General features: G+C 41.5%; 1 protein-coding gene and 1 long non-coding RNA gene across 2 annotated transcripts in view; one reads left to right on the top strand and one right to left on the bottom strand.

The window, feature by feature from the left end:
• im:7136021 overlaps nt 1-13873 on the bottom strand; it is a 60480-nt gene extending 46607 nt beyond the window's left edge. The window contains exons 1-2 of the mRNA XM_047345045.1: nt 12971-13873; nt 12300-12503 (exon numbers count right to left, since the gene is read on the bottom strand). Of these exons, the coding sequence (XP_047201001.1) occupies nt 12300-12503; nt 12971-13676 (910 nt within the window). The 5' untranslated portion in view covers nt 13677-13873. The remainder of the gene's footprint in view (nt 1-12299; nt 12504-12970) is intronic.
• Nucleotides 13329-17781, top strand: LOC124855294. Its single transcript, XR_007035055.1, has 2 exons — nt 13329-13464; nt 15760-17781. It is a non-coding gene; the product is annotated as an uncharacterized LOC124855294 (long non-coding RNA).
• Nucleotides 17782-18546: the final 765 nt, after the last annotated feature.

Below are 18546 nucleotides of genomic sequence, written 5' to 3'. Positions count from 1 at the left end.
ATCCTAACACAGGAATCTGGAAACTCACTCTAGGGTGGATAGTCAAAGTCCATCCAAAGACACATTTGGATGAGGCAAAGTGACAAATACAGGGCCTAGCTGAAAACAAAGAAAGCAACAGGCACCCTGCCCTAGCTGCTGTCCCACCTGAACTGTGGTCCCAATCATCGACTGACGTAGGGCTTATGAAGGGGTTTCCACCATATACGGTTAAATCAATATCCGAAGAACGGCCAGTAGTTCACCAGTACCCCTTGAAACCAAAAGCTGAAGAAGGTATTAAGCCAATAATACAGGACATGCTGAAATCAGGAATATTAAGAGAAGCACCTGATGCTACATGCAACACACCTATCTTTCCAGTGCAGAAAGCCAGCACAGGAAAGTGGAGGATGGTCCAGGATCTTAGACCGATAAATGAAATAGTGAGACATGTAGTTCCAGACGTCCCAAATCCACATACAGTACTGCATTCATTAACTCCAGATAAAAAATATTTCTCAGTGGTAGATCTTAGCAATGCTTTCTTTACAGTACCACTGCATGAAGATTCACAGCATTTATTTGGCTTTCAGTTTAAGGGGAAAAAATACACTTACACAAGACTACCACAAGGCTTCAGTGAAAGCCCACATGTATATACACAAGCCTTAAGATACTCTATGAGCACCTGTGAGGTGCCTGAACATAGCCAAGTCCTGTTGTATGTAGATTATATTCTTTTAGCTTCAGACACTCAACAACACTGTGAGGAAGCTACCATAATAGTTCTGAAACATCTCTACCAGACGGGGCACAAAGCCTCTAGGGATAAACTGCAGTTTTGCAAGGAGAAAGTGATTTATTTGGGACATATGTTATCACAGCATGGCCGTTCCCTCCTAAGCAGCAGAAAAACAGCCATATAGGTAGCCCCAAAACCACGAACTAAACAACAAATGATGTCCTTTCTGGGATTGTGTAACCTTTGCAGAGAATGGCTACCAGACTATGCAGCCATTGTACAACCCTTGCAATCTATGATCTATGGTAAAGACATGACATTAAAAGACAAAATCACATGGACTAAGGAAGGAGAAGCAGCATTCACAGAGCTAAAAAATCTGCTTCAAACAACAGTCACCTTAGCTCTGCCGGATTATAGCCAGCCTTTCACACTTTGTGTAGATGCATGTAAGGGATATATGAAAGCTGTATTAACCCAGCCATTTGGCTCCAAAAACAGACCTTTAGCATTTTATTCTAAAAAACTGGACTCTGTGGCATCTGGGATTTCCAATCGGATTGCAGAGCTGCACAGCTGCGGCAGAAGCTGTGAAGCAGACAGCTGAAATTGTGCTGTGCCACCCGCTCACACTGAACGTTCCTCATTCAGTGTCACTTGTATTGCTACAAACCTCACTTCCTTTCTTGACACATGCAAGGCATATTACGTTGACCTCATTGCTACTCTCGCAACCAAATATGACTCTGCAAAGATGTGGTCCACTGAACCCTAATTCCAACAGCAGAAGATGGGAAACCACATTCTTGCAAAGTAAAGGCTGAGGAAGAGACAAAACCTAGGCAAGATATCTCTCAGACACCTCTGAAAAACTCACAAATAATCTTTGTAGATGGGTCAGCATCAAAAGATGAATATGGAAAAAACAGAGTTGGTTATGCAGTAACCAATGAAACTAAAATGATAGAATCACAGGCCCTGCCCCATACATGCTCAGCACAGACTGCAGAGCTGTATGCTGTTATCAGAGCTTGTGAATTATATGAAGGAAAAATCCTAACCATCTACACAGACAGCCAATATGTATCCAGTTCTGTTCACCATTTTGCTAAAATATGGGAAAATAGAGGGTTTAAAATAGGGATGGAGGATAAATCTGCACGGCAGATATTATCGACCGATATATCTAATTTCTTTTTATATCGGCATCGGTCCGATGAGTAAAAATGTTCCCCGATGTCATATTGTTTGGTTTGTGTGACTACGGGATTCCAAACAGTCCCTGAACGCAGCTGGAGACGCTCCAATTCACACATGCGGACGTTAAAGTTCAATGGCAGGTCAACGCTAAAGCCAACATGTCAGCAGTCTGGAAGTATTTTACGGTATCCCAAGAAGACAGCCGAATAGCAATATGCAATTCGTGCATAGGTGAAGTTATGCGGGGTGGTGAGCACGCGAGGTCTTTCAATACCACAAATTTAAGAACACATTTGAAAAATAAACACCCATCGGTGTACAATGAATACCAGCAACAAGCTAATGTAAGCAAGCCCGGAGCTACCGATAAACAGGGAACTATTGCACAAGCACTGGAGAAAACAGAGAAATTCAGCAAAGATTCAGCGAAAGCCATATCTATAACAAAGAGGATAACCGAATGATTGCGCTGGACGACCAGCCTTTCTCTAAAGTAGAGAACACAGGGTTTCGTCGGCTCATGGAACACATTGAGCCCCGCTACAGCATACCGAATCGACATTTTTTTTCCGACACTGGACTACCTGAACTATACAAGGTTGTTGCTGCACGCATTCGTGAGCACACTTAAGTTCATACCTAAAACTGAAGGTGGATGTTGACAGTTACATCAAATAGGTTTACAGTCAGATAAGCTGAGCTTCTATTTTTTTTATGGCTGTTTGTTGTTACAGGGGCTTTGTAAATGTTCCTGCTACATCTTTGCCTAAACATTTTAAGGCCAGTGCAATGTGATTGAACAATTTAAAGGCAAATTTGCATTTTCAATAAAAAAAAAAAATCTGAATTTTTCCTATTATTATTAGTATGAATATTAAAAATTTCCATTCATTTTAATATCAGAAAATATCGGATATCGGCCACAGCAGCAATACAATTATCGTACATCGGTATCGGCAGAAAAATATCATATCGGACCCTCCCTAGTTTAAAACATCATCTGGAACAGAATTGACACATTTTAATCTGTTAAAACGACTGCAGTTAGCTATCCAGCTACCTGCAAAGATAGCGCTTTGTAAATGTAAAGCGCATCAATCTGATGAAACCATGGAAACAAAGGGGAACACCTTTGCTGATATTTCTGCTAAAATAGCTTCGAGACTTCCCCTCACTTTGAAAATGTCAGATCCCCTATTTATAGATACAGATGTGCTGAAAGATTCACAACAATCTACACCAGCTGCAGAAGTTAAATCTTGGCTGAATAGAGGGGCCATAAAGAAAGATGACATTTATCATTTGAAAAATAAGCCAATATTACCAAAGAATTTATACAAGACGGCGGCCCATGCGACACACGGAATTTCCCATGTGTCGAGCAGGGGAATGATACACTTAGTAAATATACATTTACAAACCATAAATTTTCCTGACTATGCAAAAAACTTTTGTAGATCATATACTGGTCCTTCTCAAAATATTAGCATATTGTGATAAAGTTCATTATTTTCCATAATGTCATGATGAAAATTTAACATTCATATATTTTAGATTCATTGCACACTAACTGACATATTTCAGGTCTTTTATTGTCTTAATACGGATGATTTTGGCATACAGCTCATGAAAACCCAAAATTCCTATCTCACAAAATTAGCATATCATTAAAAGGGTCTCTAAACGAGCTATGAACCTAATCATCTGAATCAACGAGTTAACTCTAAACACCTGCAAAAGATTCCTGAGGCCTTTAAAACTCCCAGCCTGGTTCATCACTCAAAACCCCAATCATGGGTAAGACTGCCGACCTGACTGCTGTCCAGAAGGCCACTATTGACACCCTCAAGCAAAAGGGTATGACACAGAAATACATTTCTGTACAAATAGGCTGTTCCCAGAGTGCTGTATCAAGGCACCTCAGTGGGAAGTCTGTGGGAAGGAAAAAGTGTGGCAGAAAACGCTGCACAACGAGAAGAGGTGACCGGACCCTGAGGAAGATTGTGGAGAAGGGCCGATTCCAGACCTTGGGGGACCTGCGGAAGCAGTGGACTGAGTCTGGAGTAGAAACATCCAGAGCCACCGTGCACAGGTGTGTGCAGGAAATGGGCTACAGGTGCCACATTCCCAAGACCTGGGCTACAGAGAAGCAGCACTGGACTGTTGCTCAGTGGTCCAAAGTACTTTTTTCGGATGAAAGCAAATTCTGCATGTCATTCAGAAATCAAGGTGCCAGAGTCTGGAGGAAGACTGGGGAGAAGGAAATGCCAAAATGCCAGAAGTCCAGTGTCAAGTACCTACAGTCAGTGATGGTCCGGGGTGCCGTGTCAGCTGCTGGTGTTGGTCCACTGTGTTTTATCAAGGGCAGGGTCAATGCAGCTAGCTATCAGGAGATTTTGGAGCACTTCATGCTTCCATCTGCTGAAAAGCTTTATGGAGATGAAGATTTCATTTTTCAGCACGATCTGGCACCTGCTCACAGTGCCAAAACCACTGGTAAATGGTTTACTGACCATGGTATCACTGTGCTCAATTGGCCTGCCAACTCTCCTGACCTGAACCCCATAGAGAATCTGTGGGATATTGTGAAGAGAACGTTGAGAGACTCAAGACCCAACACTCTGGATGAGCTAAAGGCCGCTATCGAAGCATCCTGGGCCTCCATAAGACCTCAGCAGTGCCACAGGCTGATTGCCTCCATGCCACGCCGCATTGAAGCTGTCATTTCTGCCAAAGGATTCCCGACCAAGTATTGAGTGCATAACTGTACATGATTATTTGAAGGTTGACGTTTTTTGTATTAAAAACACTTTTATTTTATTGGTCGGATGAAATATGCTAATTTTGTGAGATAGGAAATTTGGGTTTTCATGAGCTGTATGCCAAAATCATCCATATTAAGACAATAAAAGACCTGAAATATTTCAGTTAGTGTGCAATGAATCTAAAATATATGAATGTTAAATTTTCATCATTACATTATAGAAAATAATGAACTTTATCACAATATGCTAATATTTTGAGAAGGACCTGTATTATCTGCTGCAAACATAATCCACAGGGGAACATGAGACCCAAAAGAGGCCAGTTCCCAACAGCAATTCATCCCTTTCACATGATACACATGGATTTCATAGAGTTATCATGGTCAGGGGGAAAGAAATATTGTTTAGTGGTCATAGATGCATTTTAAAAGTGGGTTGAAATATACCCCACAAAGCACTGTGATGCACTCACAGTGGCAGAGTTTAGTGACACATTTCTTCCCCACATATGGTATCCCACAAATCATAAGATCAGATAATGGGACTCATTTTGTAAATAATGTAATAGAACTGTGCTCTAAAGCATTAGGGTTTCAGTTAAAAAACCATTGTTCTTACCACCCGCTATCTGCTGGACTGGTTGAACGAACAAATGGAACAATAAAAAATAGATTAAGGAAAACAATGGAAGAAGGAAGAAACAGGGAGGCCATGGCCCGAAAGCCTATCCCTGGTTAAATTATGGATGAGAATAACTCCAAATCAAACTGGTCTCACTCCATTTGAAATAGTACATGGCAGACCTTTTCCATTGCCATCAGAAATGGATGACATAGGAAAAGCACAGCAGGAAACATCATTAGCTGAATGGATGAATAAAATGTTACAAACAAAAGAAGTACAGTTGTCCAGTAGTCTGCCAGTAAATTCTGCTCCAATTTCACAGAACAACCTGAGGCCTGGAGACCTGGTCCTGATTAAGACATTCCACAGAAAGGATTGGAGCACCCCCTGCTGGAAAGAGCCATATTGTGTTCTCCTGACCACACCGACAGCTCTGAAAATTGCAGAGAGACCATCCTGGATCCACAAGAGCCACTGTAAGCTAATATCACCGTTACAGGAGCCAAACCAACCGACGGAGTAACAGGGGAAGACAAAGGGGCTGGGAACCAATAGGGCCCAGCATCTCAAACCAGTGAAGTGAACAACTGACCTGTGCCCAACTTAGCATGGCTTTTTGTAACGTGTGGACAGGACTGATAAGCCTGAGCCTAATTCTGGTAGCAGGGCTCTTTCTCTGTTTAAGGCAGGATCCACAGGATGTAACATCACACGAGAAGAGATGGACACTGGACCCAAAAAGCAGATGACTATGATGACATGTTGTAAATGAATATATCTTCAATGCCTGATTGTATTCATAATTGTACTTCATAAAATGACCTTATAGCAGAAAATTGAAATAAGTTGCTGTTTAAGTGAAATGAGAAAAAGTGCAAGGCTTGTTTTAATTCTTTTACTTTTATTACATTTTGTTTTCTTTCTTTTATTATATTGTTTCACTCTGCCATGATTGCTGGTTGCCTAGGGCGGAGGGACCGTGTGAGTGTTTCCCACAATATAATCTGCTTTCCGTCCGTGGGTTTGTGCTCACACAGAGTGTTTTCTTTTATTTGTATTTAATCATGACTTATTCGTGATAAAAAGGGGATACTGTTTAGGTTTGGTTGTTTATCACTCATGTCTGCTCTAAGTGCCGTTCCCTCCTTGCATGTCACAGAAAGGGAGATGGGGAGAGGAATGAGTTATGCTTTTATCAGCAACATCTAGCGACTGGTACGAGCACTCACTCACTCCCTCTCTGTTTAAAATCAAGACACATGAACCCTAACCTTTCTGACCCCACACACACACACACACACACACACACACACACACACACACCCTGAATGTTTATTGAACTGTGTGTGAACCAGCAAGTATAAATAAAGGGAGAGGGTGGCAACACTTTGTAGATTTGCACTGCAAAGTGTGAGCTACCCTTGCTGCAAGTACATCTGACTCTGTGTCGTTCCTTGAGTTGACTAAATAATACCTAACACATGGTTTATACAGTACTTGGCCAAAAATTCACCAAGAACATGTGTAAAATAAAGAATATGTCTTTAAGTTTCTCAGCCACTACAATGTAATCATAACTCAGTTTTTGTGTGAGAAAAATCACAAAAAAAACAGTCAATCAAGATTTGAACCAGCAACCCCTCAAACCACAGGCTAAGCTCTCAACAATTGAAATACACTGGTCATGTGGATTTATTGGGCTGACTGGGGATAGAATGCTATATAGCAATCCTCTCAAAGTAGTATTTGTGGTATAAGAGTGTGTGATAAATGCTGGAAAAGTCCAAGATGAAACAGGCATTATTTAGTCTAATATTTGTGTGAGAAAATACACAAATAAAAATAAAATCCACAGGTTACCCAGAAGTATCACACAAAATCACACAAAAATCATCAATGGAAATCAATTTATTAACCAATGGAGGCCTGGATTTGGAGTCACACACAAAATTAAAGTGGAAAACCACACTACAGGCTGATCCAACTTTGATGTAGTGTCCTTAAAACAAGTCAAACTGAGGCTAAGTATTGTGCGTGGCCTCCACGTGCCTGTATGACCTCCCTACAACGCCTGGTCATGCTCCTGATGAGACAGCGGATGGTCTCCTGAGGGATCTCCTCCGAGACCTGGACTAAAGCATCCGCCAACTCCTGGACAGTCTGTGGTGCAACGTGACGTGGATAGAGCGAGACATGATGTCCCAGATGTACTCAATCGGATTCAGGTCTGGGGAACGGGTGGGCCAGTCTTCATCTTGCAGGAACTGTTGACACATTCCAGCCACATGAGGTCTAGCATTGTCCTGCATCAGGAGGAACCCAGGGCCAACCGCACCAGCATATGGTCTCAGGATCTCATCTCGGTACTTAATGGCAGTCAGGCTACCCCTGGCGAGCACATGGAGGGCCATGCGGCCCTCCAAAGAAATGCCACCCCGCATCATTACTGACCCACTGCCAAACCGGTCATGCTGAAGGATGTTGCAGGCAGCAGATCGCTCTCCATGGTGTCTCCAGACTCTGTCACGTCTGTCACATGTGCTCAGTGTGAACCTGCTTTCATCTGTGAAGAGCACAGAGCGGCAGTGGCGAATTTGCCAATCCTGGTGTTCTCTGGCAAATGCCAAGCATTCTGCACGGTGTTGGGCTGTGAGCACAACCCCCATTTGTGGACATTGGGCCCTCATACCATCCTCATGGAGTCAGTTTCTAACCGTTTGTGCAGACACATGCACATTTGTGGCCTGCTGGAGGTCATTTTGCAGGGCTCTGGCAGTGCTCCTCCTGTTCCTCCTTGCACAAAGGCGGAGGTAGCAGTCCTGCTGCCCTCCTCCATGTCTCCTGGTGTACTGGCCTGTTTCCTGGTAGCGTCTTCAGGCTCTGGGCGCTACGCTGACAGACACAACAAACTTTGCCACAGCTCGCATTAATGTGCCATCCTGGATGAGCTGCAGTACCTGAGACACTTGTGTGGGTTGTAGAGTCCGTCTCATGCTACCACGAGTGTGAAAGCAACACCAACATTCAAAGTGACCAAAACAGCCAGAAAGCATAGGTAATGAGAAGTGGTCTGTGGTCCCCACTTGCAGAACCACTCCTTTATTGAATGCGTCTTGCTAATCACCAAAGATTTCCCCGTTGTCTATTCCATTTGCACAACAGCATGTGAAATTGATTGTCAATCAGTTCTGCTTCCTAAGTGGACAGCTTGATTTCACAGAAGTTTGATTTACTTGGAGTTATATTGTGTTGTTTAAGCTGGGTCTATCACTTTATTTGCAAGACAGGAACGTTCGGTTTCAGGTAAGCTCCCTAAGAATGCCCCTATGTTACCTGTCAGTACAGCCATTGTCTGACCCACCTCATACAACTCTACACCATGTAACATCATGGTCGGTCATATAGTCACACCGTTGTGGGGTGATTGTTGGGTTGCTATGAATGTTACTAACCTGTTTGACAAGCCTCTCACCTTAAAGAAAAAAGCCAAGATGGCCGATGTACCAACCTGTGTGGCTGTAGTGGAGTTTGAAGTTTTTCTAGGGACAAGTCAGCGTGAAAAAAACCGCACAAGATGAAAGAGTTGAAAGGCCTCTAGTACAAAAACTGAAACAAGTTGGTGTCACAGATTTTTATATTGATCAATGCAACGCCAGCCCGAGTGACAAATAAAAGCTTGTCACCCTACTTGAAAGATACACTGACACTTTGTTGAAGCACTCACTAGATTGTGCTGAAGCCAAAGATTTTGTGCACCATATCAGACTAACAGATGAGAGGCCATTTCATCTGCCTTACAGACGAGTACCACCTGGTCACTACAAGAAATTGCGACAAGTCCTGTCAGAAATGGAGGCGCAAGAACTCATAAGGAAATCTGTCATTGAGTACGCATCACCGCTCGTTCTTGTCTGGAAAAAGGACAGTAGCCTGAGACTGTGTACTGATTTCAGATGGTTGACGGGGCAGGACTTTAAAAGATGCACACCCGCTCCCACATCAATCCGACTGTCTGTCAGTCCAGGTGAACACCGAGGTATTTATATTCCTCCACCACCTCCACTTCTTCTCCAATGATAGAAATAGTTTTTGACTTATTCCTGTTTTTCTTAAAATCTACAATCATCTCCTTTGTTTTAGTCACGTTCAATATGAGATGATTGTTTCCACACCATGCCACAAAACGGTCCACCACCTTCCTTTACTCAGCTTCTTGTCCATCTCTGATCCACCCCACGAGTGCAGAATCATCCGAGTATTTCTGCAGATGACAGGAGTCTGTCTTGTACTGGAAGTCTGAGGTGTACAGAGTGAAAAGGAATGGTGAGAGTGCAGTCCCCTGTGGTGCTCCTGTGCTGCTGACTACCTGGTTAGACTCACAACCCTTCAGTCTCACAAACTGTGGTCTGTTTGTCAGGTAGTCTTTGATCCAGGAGATTGTTGAGGCCTCCACCTGAGTCTTCTGGAGTTTCTGACAAAGCAAATCAGGTTGGATTGTATTAAATGCACTGGAGAAATCAAAGCACATGATCCTCACAGTGCTACTGGCTTTGTCCAGATGACAGTGGGTTTGTTGAAGCAGGTGTGTGATGGCATTTTCAACTCCAACTCCACAGCGATAAGCAAACTGAAGGGGGTCCTGATGGTTTACTGTTTGCTTACTCAGGTGGGCCAACAGGAGTCTCTCTAGGACCTTCATGATGTGAGATGTCAGGGCAACAGGTCTATAGACATTGATGACTGTTGGGTGAGTTTTCTTTGGTAGCGGAAAAAAACAGGAGGTCTTCCACAACACCGGAACCTTCTTCTGGGCCAGACTAAGGTTGAAGAGGTGCTGCAGAATCCCACAGAGCTGCTCTGCACAGGCCTTCAGGACTCTAGGGCTGACATGACCTGGACCTGCAGCCTTATTCCTATTCAGTCTCTCCAGTTGTCTCTTCACCTGACTTCTTGAGACACACAGGTGGAAGGGGGAAGCAAAGGAAGTATCAGCATCTTCTGATATGGTTGAAGGCAAACATGTAGAAGCAGAAGGGTCTATGGCTGAGGTGGAAGATAAAAAATGTGAGGTGTTACTGGACAGCTGTGGGTCCTGTGGGTCAAAGGAAGGTGGAATGCCTGTTTGGCTGTGAGCAGGAGAGGAGGATGTGAAGCTTGTTTCTGAACTGAACCTAATGAAGAATGTGTTCAGTTCATTGGCTCTGTCCAGACCTCCATCGGTCTGGTCATCCTTCTGCTTGAAGCCTGTAATCTTCTTCATCCCTGTCCACACATCTCTGATATTGTTTTGCAGGAGCTTGCTTTCCAGCTTCTTCTTGTACACCTCCTTGCTGTCTCTTATTTTGACTTTAAGTTGCTTCTGTATACTCCTCAATAATTCTCTGTCTCCCTCTCTGAAGGCTCTTTTTTTCTTGTTAAGCAGGTTCTTCAGGTCACTGGTGATCCAAGGTTTGTTATTGGGGAAGCATCTCACGGTTCTGGTGTGGATGACGTTATCCACACAGACGTTTATATAGTCGGTTGCACACTCAGTCATGGCATTGATGTCCTCTCCATGTGGCTGGCCAGTCTGTAGCCTCAAAGCAACCTTGCAGAGCTTCTTCAGCTTCCTGTGACCATTTTCTCACAGTCCTCTTTATTACAGGTTGCCTCTGAACAAGGGGCTTATATTTTGAGCAGAGAAAAACAAGATTGTGATCTGTTTTGCATAGAGGAGGTCTTGCTGTAGAGATGTATGAGTCCTTAACATTTGCATAAAACAAATCCAATGTTTTGTTTTCTCTGGTAGAGCAGCTGACAAACTGTTGAAACGTTGGAAGTGTAGCAGAGAGTGAAGCATGGTTAAAATCACCAGAAATTGCCACAAAAGCATTGGGGTTTTGTGTCTGTAGCTTAGCAACAACTGAGCTGATGGCATCACATGCAGTGTCGGCAACAGCGGAAGGTGGAACGTAAACTGTTGCCAAAATAACACTGGTGAACTCTGGGTAAATAATATGGACGAAAACTTACTGCCAACAGTTCAATATCTGGACTGCAGAGATGACACTTCACAGTAACATGTCCTGGATTACACCATCTGTTGTTCACAAGTACTGCCAGTCCACCTCCTTTACATTTGCCGCTCCTCCTTAAATCTCTGTCTGCTCGTATGGTTAAAAAGCCCGGCAGAGAGACGCTGGAGTCGGGGATATGATCCTGCAGCCATGTCTCAGTAAAACACATGATACTGCATGCCCGGTACTCTGGCTGGGTCCTTTGTAGGGCTTGGAGTTCATCCAACTTGCTTCCCAACGATCTCACATTGCCCATCAAAATCGACGGAAGAGATGGTTTGAACTTCCTCCTTCTCTCTCTTCTCTTAGCTCCTGCTCTGCATCCACGGCGTCTCCTTTTACACTCATCAGGGATTTGGGGTTGTAGGTGACGTATTATTTGAGCTTTTGAGATATTAATCAGCTGCTCCCGGTAAAAAACAACCATGTTGCCATGGTGACACATCATAACAAATGTCCAAAAGTGAAAAAGTATCAGCAAAAATCCTTCCAGCTGCACAGCATCTGACACTGGAGTGTACAGTCATCCAAAAAAAAATCAACTGTATCCACCACAAGAGGAATAGTTCCCAAAAAAGAATAAATCAGAATCAAAAGTAACAGAGCTACTCCAACCTGCTGCCACCTTGAGCGGCGCAATTCTAGAATTCTTAGTTGCTTAGAGGAATACGGAGGAGAGGCGTAGGTGTGAGACAGTGACCGGTAGCTATATTGAAATTTATGTACACCGGTCCGATAAACAGACAACAGTGCTATATTCAGTTCATCATTATTACGCAGACACAACACAGATTCTGACTTGCTAGCCAGTGCGGAATGCAGCTTTAGCCCAGCTATATACATATATTTATAAACAAACTAAAGAATCCCATTTTATTGTACCTGAAAAAATTTATTTTTGTGCCAACTGTGAAAGGTTGCACAACTTACCAATGATGGTGAGTGATTCCAGCTGTCGCAGAGGGCTTAGCCAGGACCTGAGTCGACACTCAATACCTTCTCTGATGTACCTATAGCGGATAGCAAGAGACCTTAGCGAGATCAGACTCTTCAGAGCATTTTCAGGAAGTATGGTCTCTGGGTAGTCCACAAGCTCCAGGCTGGTCAGCGCAGGGCCACCATACGAAGATACGCCTAAACCATAAAAGAAAATGTTACAGTGGCAGGTCCAAGAGTCTCAGATGATGAATAACCATTCTGGCTAAATTTATATATTCAAAATTTCACTTACTCAAATAATTAAAGCAAAAGTTATTCAAACAGGCTCGTTATGCGTAAACAGTCGTACTGTTGTTTTTGTCCAACGACTAGCTCATGAAAATTAACAACGGTGTTTGTGCGTGTGCATAATGTAGTCTCATCTGAAGGCAGGCTTCGGTTTTTACTATATTATAACTTAATTTGAATTTGGACTACTGTCGCTGAAAATTACACTGTGGATGTTAGCTGAGCTTTAGAAATGAAACCGCATAAGGTTTGATGTATGTCTTATTACATATCATTACATTTACGAGATTTATATGGGATCGAAAGCAAAAAATATATTAGGACTGTCCGTTATAAAGCTAAGACAGCAAACAGATAATAAGGAGAAGGCTCACCAGGCTGGTCTGGATCCGGTGGACTCAAGTAGTCGTCGGGAAGCGGCTCTGGTGGCTCACCCTTCATCCCCCAAGACAGGTGATTGAGCTTTTTCAGCTTTAGCATCATGGTGTGAAAGTCGCTGCAGGGCACAGGCCTTACTGTGTCCAGCCCGTAACCCTCACTCTGCTGGTGGAAAAGAAGGTACCGCAGGTTGTCCAGCTGCGACACCGTTTGTATGAACTCCACAGTACTGGGCAGCCGCACGTTGCACACGCTAAGGTGAGTAAGTCTTTCTCGAAGATGCTCCATCAGGCTACGGCCAAGCAACGCTTCATCCCAGGTGGCGTTCCGTACCCCCAGGTACCGAAGGTTAGGAAATCGGGCAAGGTTGTCCATGTATTTCTCTTTATACTGTCTCCCCCCATCTACAAATACTATGGCCGTAAGCGACGGAAGGAACTTGACAAGACGTCTCCACTCTTTTCGCCGCAAGTGTCGCACAGCCACCCGGGTGAGTTTTCGGTAATTTAATGTGTGCCAGAAACCGTAGGTGTAGCGACGCAGTTCAGACATTACTAACGTGTAATCCTTCCACAAGGATGGGTGGTCGATAAGCTTTTTCAAGTACCTACAACAAGAGCGAACAGTGTGTTTTTCCTCTGTGCTAAGGTAGCTAAACACATAAACCCAAAGTTCAGGTGGTAACTGCGGCGGTCCTTCCATTACTTCATTCACTAAGTGTGTAGAACAACAACGACAACTAACCTTGTGCGTTAATATACTGTCATTAACACAGACTTTTTAATGTATCGCTATTGTTAAGTTATCGGTGAATTTATTCAAACCTCCGGGTGATGTTTACACCGGAAGACGACCGGGTGTTTTTCTGCGTTACACTGAGCACTGTCCGGTGGCAGGCTTCCTTTGGAGCCCGCCACTCTGGTCTTTTTTCCCCAACCTATAAAAAAAACTTTCAAACTGTTTAATTCCAGAACTATATTTTGAAAATTTGTTCAGACATAAAAGTCACTTAAATTACTTATTTAAGCTAGCTCTGTACACAATGTTGAGCATATAAATAAGAAAAAAAGAACAAAATATACACCCAGAGCCAATTAACACAGAATAGGAAGACAGAACAAGCCCTTAACCATATTACTTCATCTTAACATAAATTAAAATTATTTTATTGAGTAACTAACTTACAGACTTCCTTGTCATTAACAAACTTAATTTACTTAACCTAAAGTTCAAAATCCTTTAGCCACCTGTTTATACACAGTTTAACTTTTAGGTATTTATCAATCAAAAACAAAAACTAATAATATGGAGCTAAATTAGTCTCAAAAAGATTTCAAAAATATACCAGATATGTATGCGTACAATAAGATACACAACCGTACAAGATTTGTAAGTGTACAACATAATTTACAAATGTGTAAACCGTATTTCAAATGTACACTATTCAAACTGCACAAGAAGTACTACATCACACACAGTGGTGCAAAAAGTGGATATGCACTACAGGTGGCGCAGCGGGGCATTGCGCTAGATGGCATGCCAAAGCGATGGTGGGAAAATAGTTTTGTCAATATTTTCTGTATTTAGCATTTATTTGTGCCTGTGAAAATGATATGAAATATAACAGATGTACACCACTGAAATTGCACCTCCCTGCATCTTTACCTTCCCTCAAGAGGGGGCTTGTAAATATTCGAGTTAGCTAAACTACTACTAGTAAAATGACTCATAAAACAGAATCATAAATCAGTGAATGATAAAACAAATCAGTTATATAACCTTGGAGTGACATACTTGAGTTTAAAAGTCTTCACTGGGATATAACACGACAGTGCTGTTGTGATGTATCTGATAAGTCTGCTCAGATGCAGCGTCCAATCAGTAACTGATATCCAACAAGGATATCATTAAAATGTGGTGTGGATGTGGGGTTGACAGGATTTGTCCTGTAACTCATCTGTCAGGATGGAGAGAAGAAGTGAGAGAAAGAATCAGGACAGACAGGGGAAGGCGACAGGTTGGTCTAATGTTAGGTAGAAGTGTAGGAACCAAGTGATTCATTTTTAAACATTATTTATGTTGAAAAGGTGCATTGGAAAGATGTGTAGATGTTTTTAAAGCTATTAAATAATGCTTGTTTGACCATATGACTTAGCAGAAAAGAACACAGGGAAGGGGTGAAGGGTCCCTACCATGCCTAATGGTACTCTTGTATATTCATAAATAAGTAAGATTTATATACATAAACACAAAAAAAGAAAAAGTCGGGCTTTGGTGGTGGGGTAGGGGTCGGGGGGCACCTGGAATATGTCCGCATACCCCTGAGAAAGTAGGTAGTTGTGCCCCTGACTGCGCATACAAATCAATGCGTCATGCCAAGGAACTTATCCCCAACAGAATTTGTATCCCCTGCGTCAGGAACACGCATTAGAAAAGAAAAGAATGTAGCCACAGTTATTTAAAACTTCATGTTGCGCAATAGTTTTATTGTCCTACTGAGTGTTGATAATGAATGACTTTGGTCATTCAATATCAATTTAGTATTATTGAAAGTGCACTCTAACTTGATTGACTTGAAACATGTTTCTGATTTACACGAGTTACTATTTAAATCATGATTTAGTCATATGACAAATGTGGGACTCTGGAAATAAAAAATGTAGTGACTTTTAATAATTGCATTTTGTATGTAATTTGTATAAAGTTATTCATGTATTGAATATTTATATGGATAATTTATAAGACAATTGATTATTTTCAATGAAATTCTTAATGTATCTTTCAGGTTTTTTTTGGGACCAGATTCTTCACCTGGATTCACAGATGGCGAGCTAGAATTATGGACTTATATTGATGGACTTTGAAATGAGTTTTGTCTCTCAATCCATTTGTTTATTGTTTTGTTATTTGCACCAGTCACTTTTAATACATACACCAAAACTAAAACTGAGTTTGCTGCTTCTTGTTTTCATTTACACGTCAGGCTCTTTTAAAGGACATTCTTCTGATACTGGTTTTGTAGCCCAGTCAAATTGCCTAGCCTTTATATGTTACAAGTGACGTTAGTTAATTGTTCTGTTAGTGGTTTACAACATAAAATGATGCATGTATTGTTGTGGTACCAAGAGCATTTGCCTAATAAAAGGATAATCACGTCAGTATAACCTCGGGTCATAAAAACATTAACTCTTGATATGCCACATGTAAACAGATCTCTGATCATTTCCATATCGCAGATCACCATATTTTTGTCTGCTAATAACAAAAATACACCTTCCTGAATACATCACTGTTACATCAACAGTTGTCTACTTTATTATTTTAAAACACGTTTTTATTGCTAGACCAAATGAACGGATTATATGATCAGATCCCAAATGTAAAAAAATAAACACTGAATAAAGTTAAGCCCACCATGATTCAAAACACTGGCATATCTAGATTTAAAGTGAATTTCATTGGTAGGAAACATAGCAGGTATCTTTCATAATATAACAATGTATAAGTTAAAAAAACTGTTTTTATTTACATTGTATTAACATAGTATGTATGAAAAGTATTTATAGTCTTCTTAATAATCAATGACAAAACCTTTACATAAGTTAAAGAACTGAAACCCATTTTATTCGTGTTAACCAGCTTTTTGCATGTTACCACTTTAACATTTTTCTTTGAAGCACAGTCATTCAGGCTAGATGTCCTCCTTGCCCTCTCCATAATCTTCAACACAGTGTCTGTTCCAACATATTCATTCTAGCATTCTTATTTAATTCTACACTACCAGAATCTGTATCCCCATTCTACTCCACCTATCTAGTATTTTAATTTTAATACCCTTAAGATTATGATTAATTACTGCTCTTTATCTTTGTATTTTTAAATCTTTCTTCCCCAATCTTGCAGAGTCACCCCACAGTGTTTCCTTATATTGGGTGGAAACACACTGTCATGCTGACCATGCCATAATTTGTATCCCCATCCATATAATAGGCAAACAGTATCCCATATTCTTGATTTTTACTTTACAAACATTTCTTATGATGACTAGCTACTCCTGAAATTTTGGAGCAGTTAGCTCTTTATACAGTGGAGCTCCAGGGGGATACCAGAAATATCAGACTGACCTTGAACAGTTTTCCACATTCTTGATTTTTCTCCCTAAAAATATTTCTCATTATGATTTTCTAGTCCAGAAACTTTGGATCGTATCCCTCCCAGCCAGGCCAAGCAGAGGAAGAAAACTCGTTCTCACTTGGCAGCAAAGGAACATACAAGTACTTTCTCCATGTTATAACTTCATTTTTCTGCAAAAATACATACATTTCAATAACACTCCGAAGTTGAACAAACCAATGGCCTGAATGTAGATCTGTAAAAGATTACTGTGCTTACAGTGTATGTTATTATTAACAAGGCAATATCTACAACATCATGTTATGGATGTATGATTCTGTGGCCTTTTCTAATCCTCTCTTTGCTGCCCCAATTAAATACATCTGCCCATTTCTGCCGTTGTTGCTTATCTGCCGCACCGCTCACTGCTACAGCTTACACAACAAAACTGTTGATATCACATAAGACACAACATATAGTCAAAGATAAACTGATACAAGAGGATGACACCCTTTAGGAGGGTTAAGAACGGGCATAGATAAAAGCAAGACTCATGCTCTGTTCTTTGCTCCTCTCGGCTCCTCTAAGATGGGCTGAGGGGGGCCCGGTACCGAAGGGGAATGTGACTCTATCTGTTCAATTGTATACTCTTTACACTTATCATTTTGGCATTAAATCTTGATTTTATACTTAACCATTTTTCATTATTTCACAAGGTAAATACTTTGCTGGTTTTACTGGTTGGGTCTCAGAACTGGAGAGAAACGGACCTGGTGGTGCACATGGAGGAAAGAAAGCAAAAACTCCCATTGTACAATAGTGGGGGCTCGTCCGACTGTCCAGGTTCCAAACGAGACCAACCCTGCAAGGAGGACCCCAGACAGAGGCGGCGGGGGCAGGGGCTGGGTATCAATCAAAAGTTTTCGATACCGGTACCAATACCGATACCTTCACTTCAATATCGGTTCCAGAACGATACTTTTTTGATACCAGTTTTATAATATCAATTCTAACAAAAAGAAAATTAAATTACATATTAAAGTACAAATCTTGAGTTTTATTTTTAACTCAGATTTTTCCATTCCACGCACTTTTCTTACTAGGTGGTAATAAATGTTAATTCGTTTAATAATAAAATCTCAAAAACTTTCAATTTAACATATTTATTTCTCAATATATAAACTTTAATGAATATATTTAAAAAAAATCTAGCTGTTTGTATTGTGACATCTCAGAAGTTTCAATACATCTCAGATGTTTCTTTAACATTAAAACCCTTACCTGACTACGCAGTGTAATGCACAAATTAAAACCCAGCCATGTTGCTGGCTGCAGACGAGTCACTAACGAATGCAGGCATGCAAACGGTGCTGAATGCAGGAGTTGTAGCCGTAGATCTGAGGCTGATGAAAATGGTCTTTTCAGCCTCGACAAAAATCTTGTGCTTAACCAGGTCAGT

This window comes from Girardinichthys multiradiatus, chromosome 19, assembly GCF_021462225.1.
Source record: "Girardinichthys multiradiatus isolate DD_20200921_A chromosome 19, DD_fGirMul_XY1, whole genome shotgun sequence".
Lineage (NCBI taxonomy): Eukaryota > Metazoa > Chordata > Actinopteri > Cyprinodontiformes > Goodeidae > Girardinichthys > Girardinichthys multiradiatus.
Note: the sequence above shows the minus strand (reverse complement) of the source record. Positions and strands in the feature narration are given on the sequence as shown.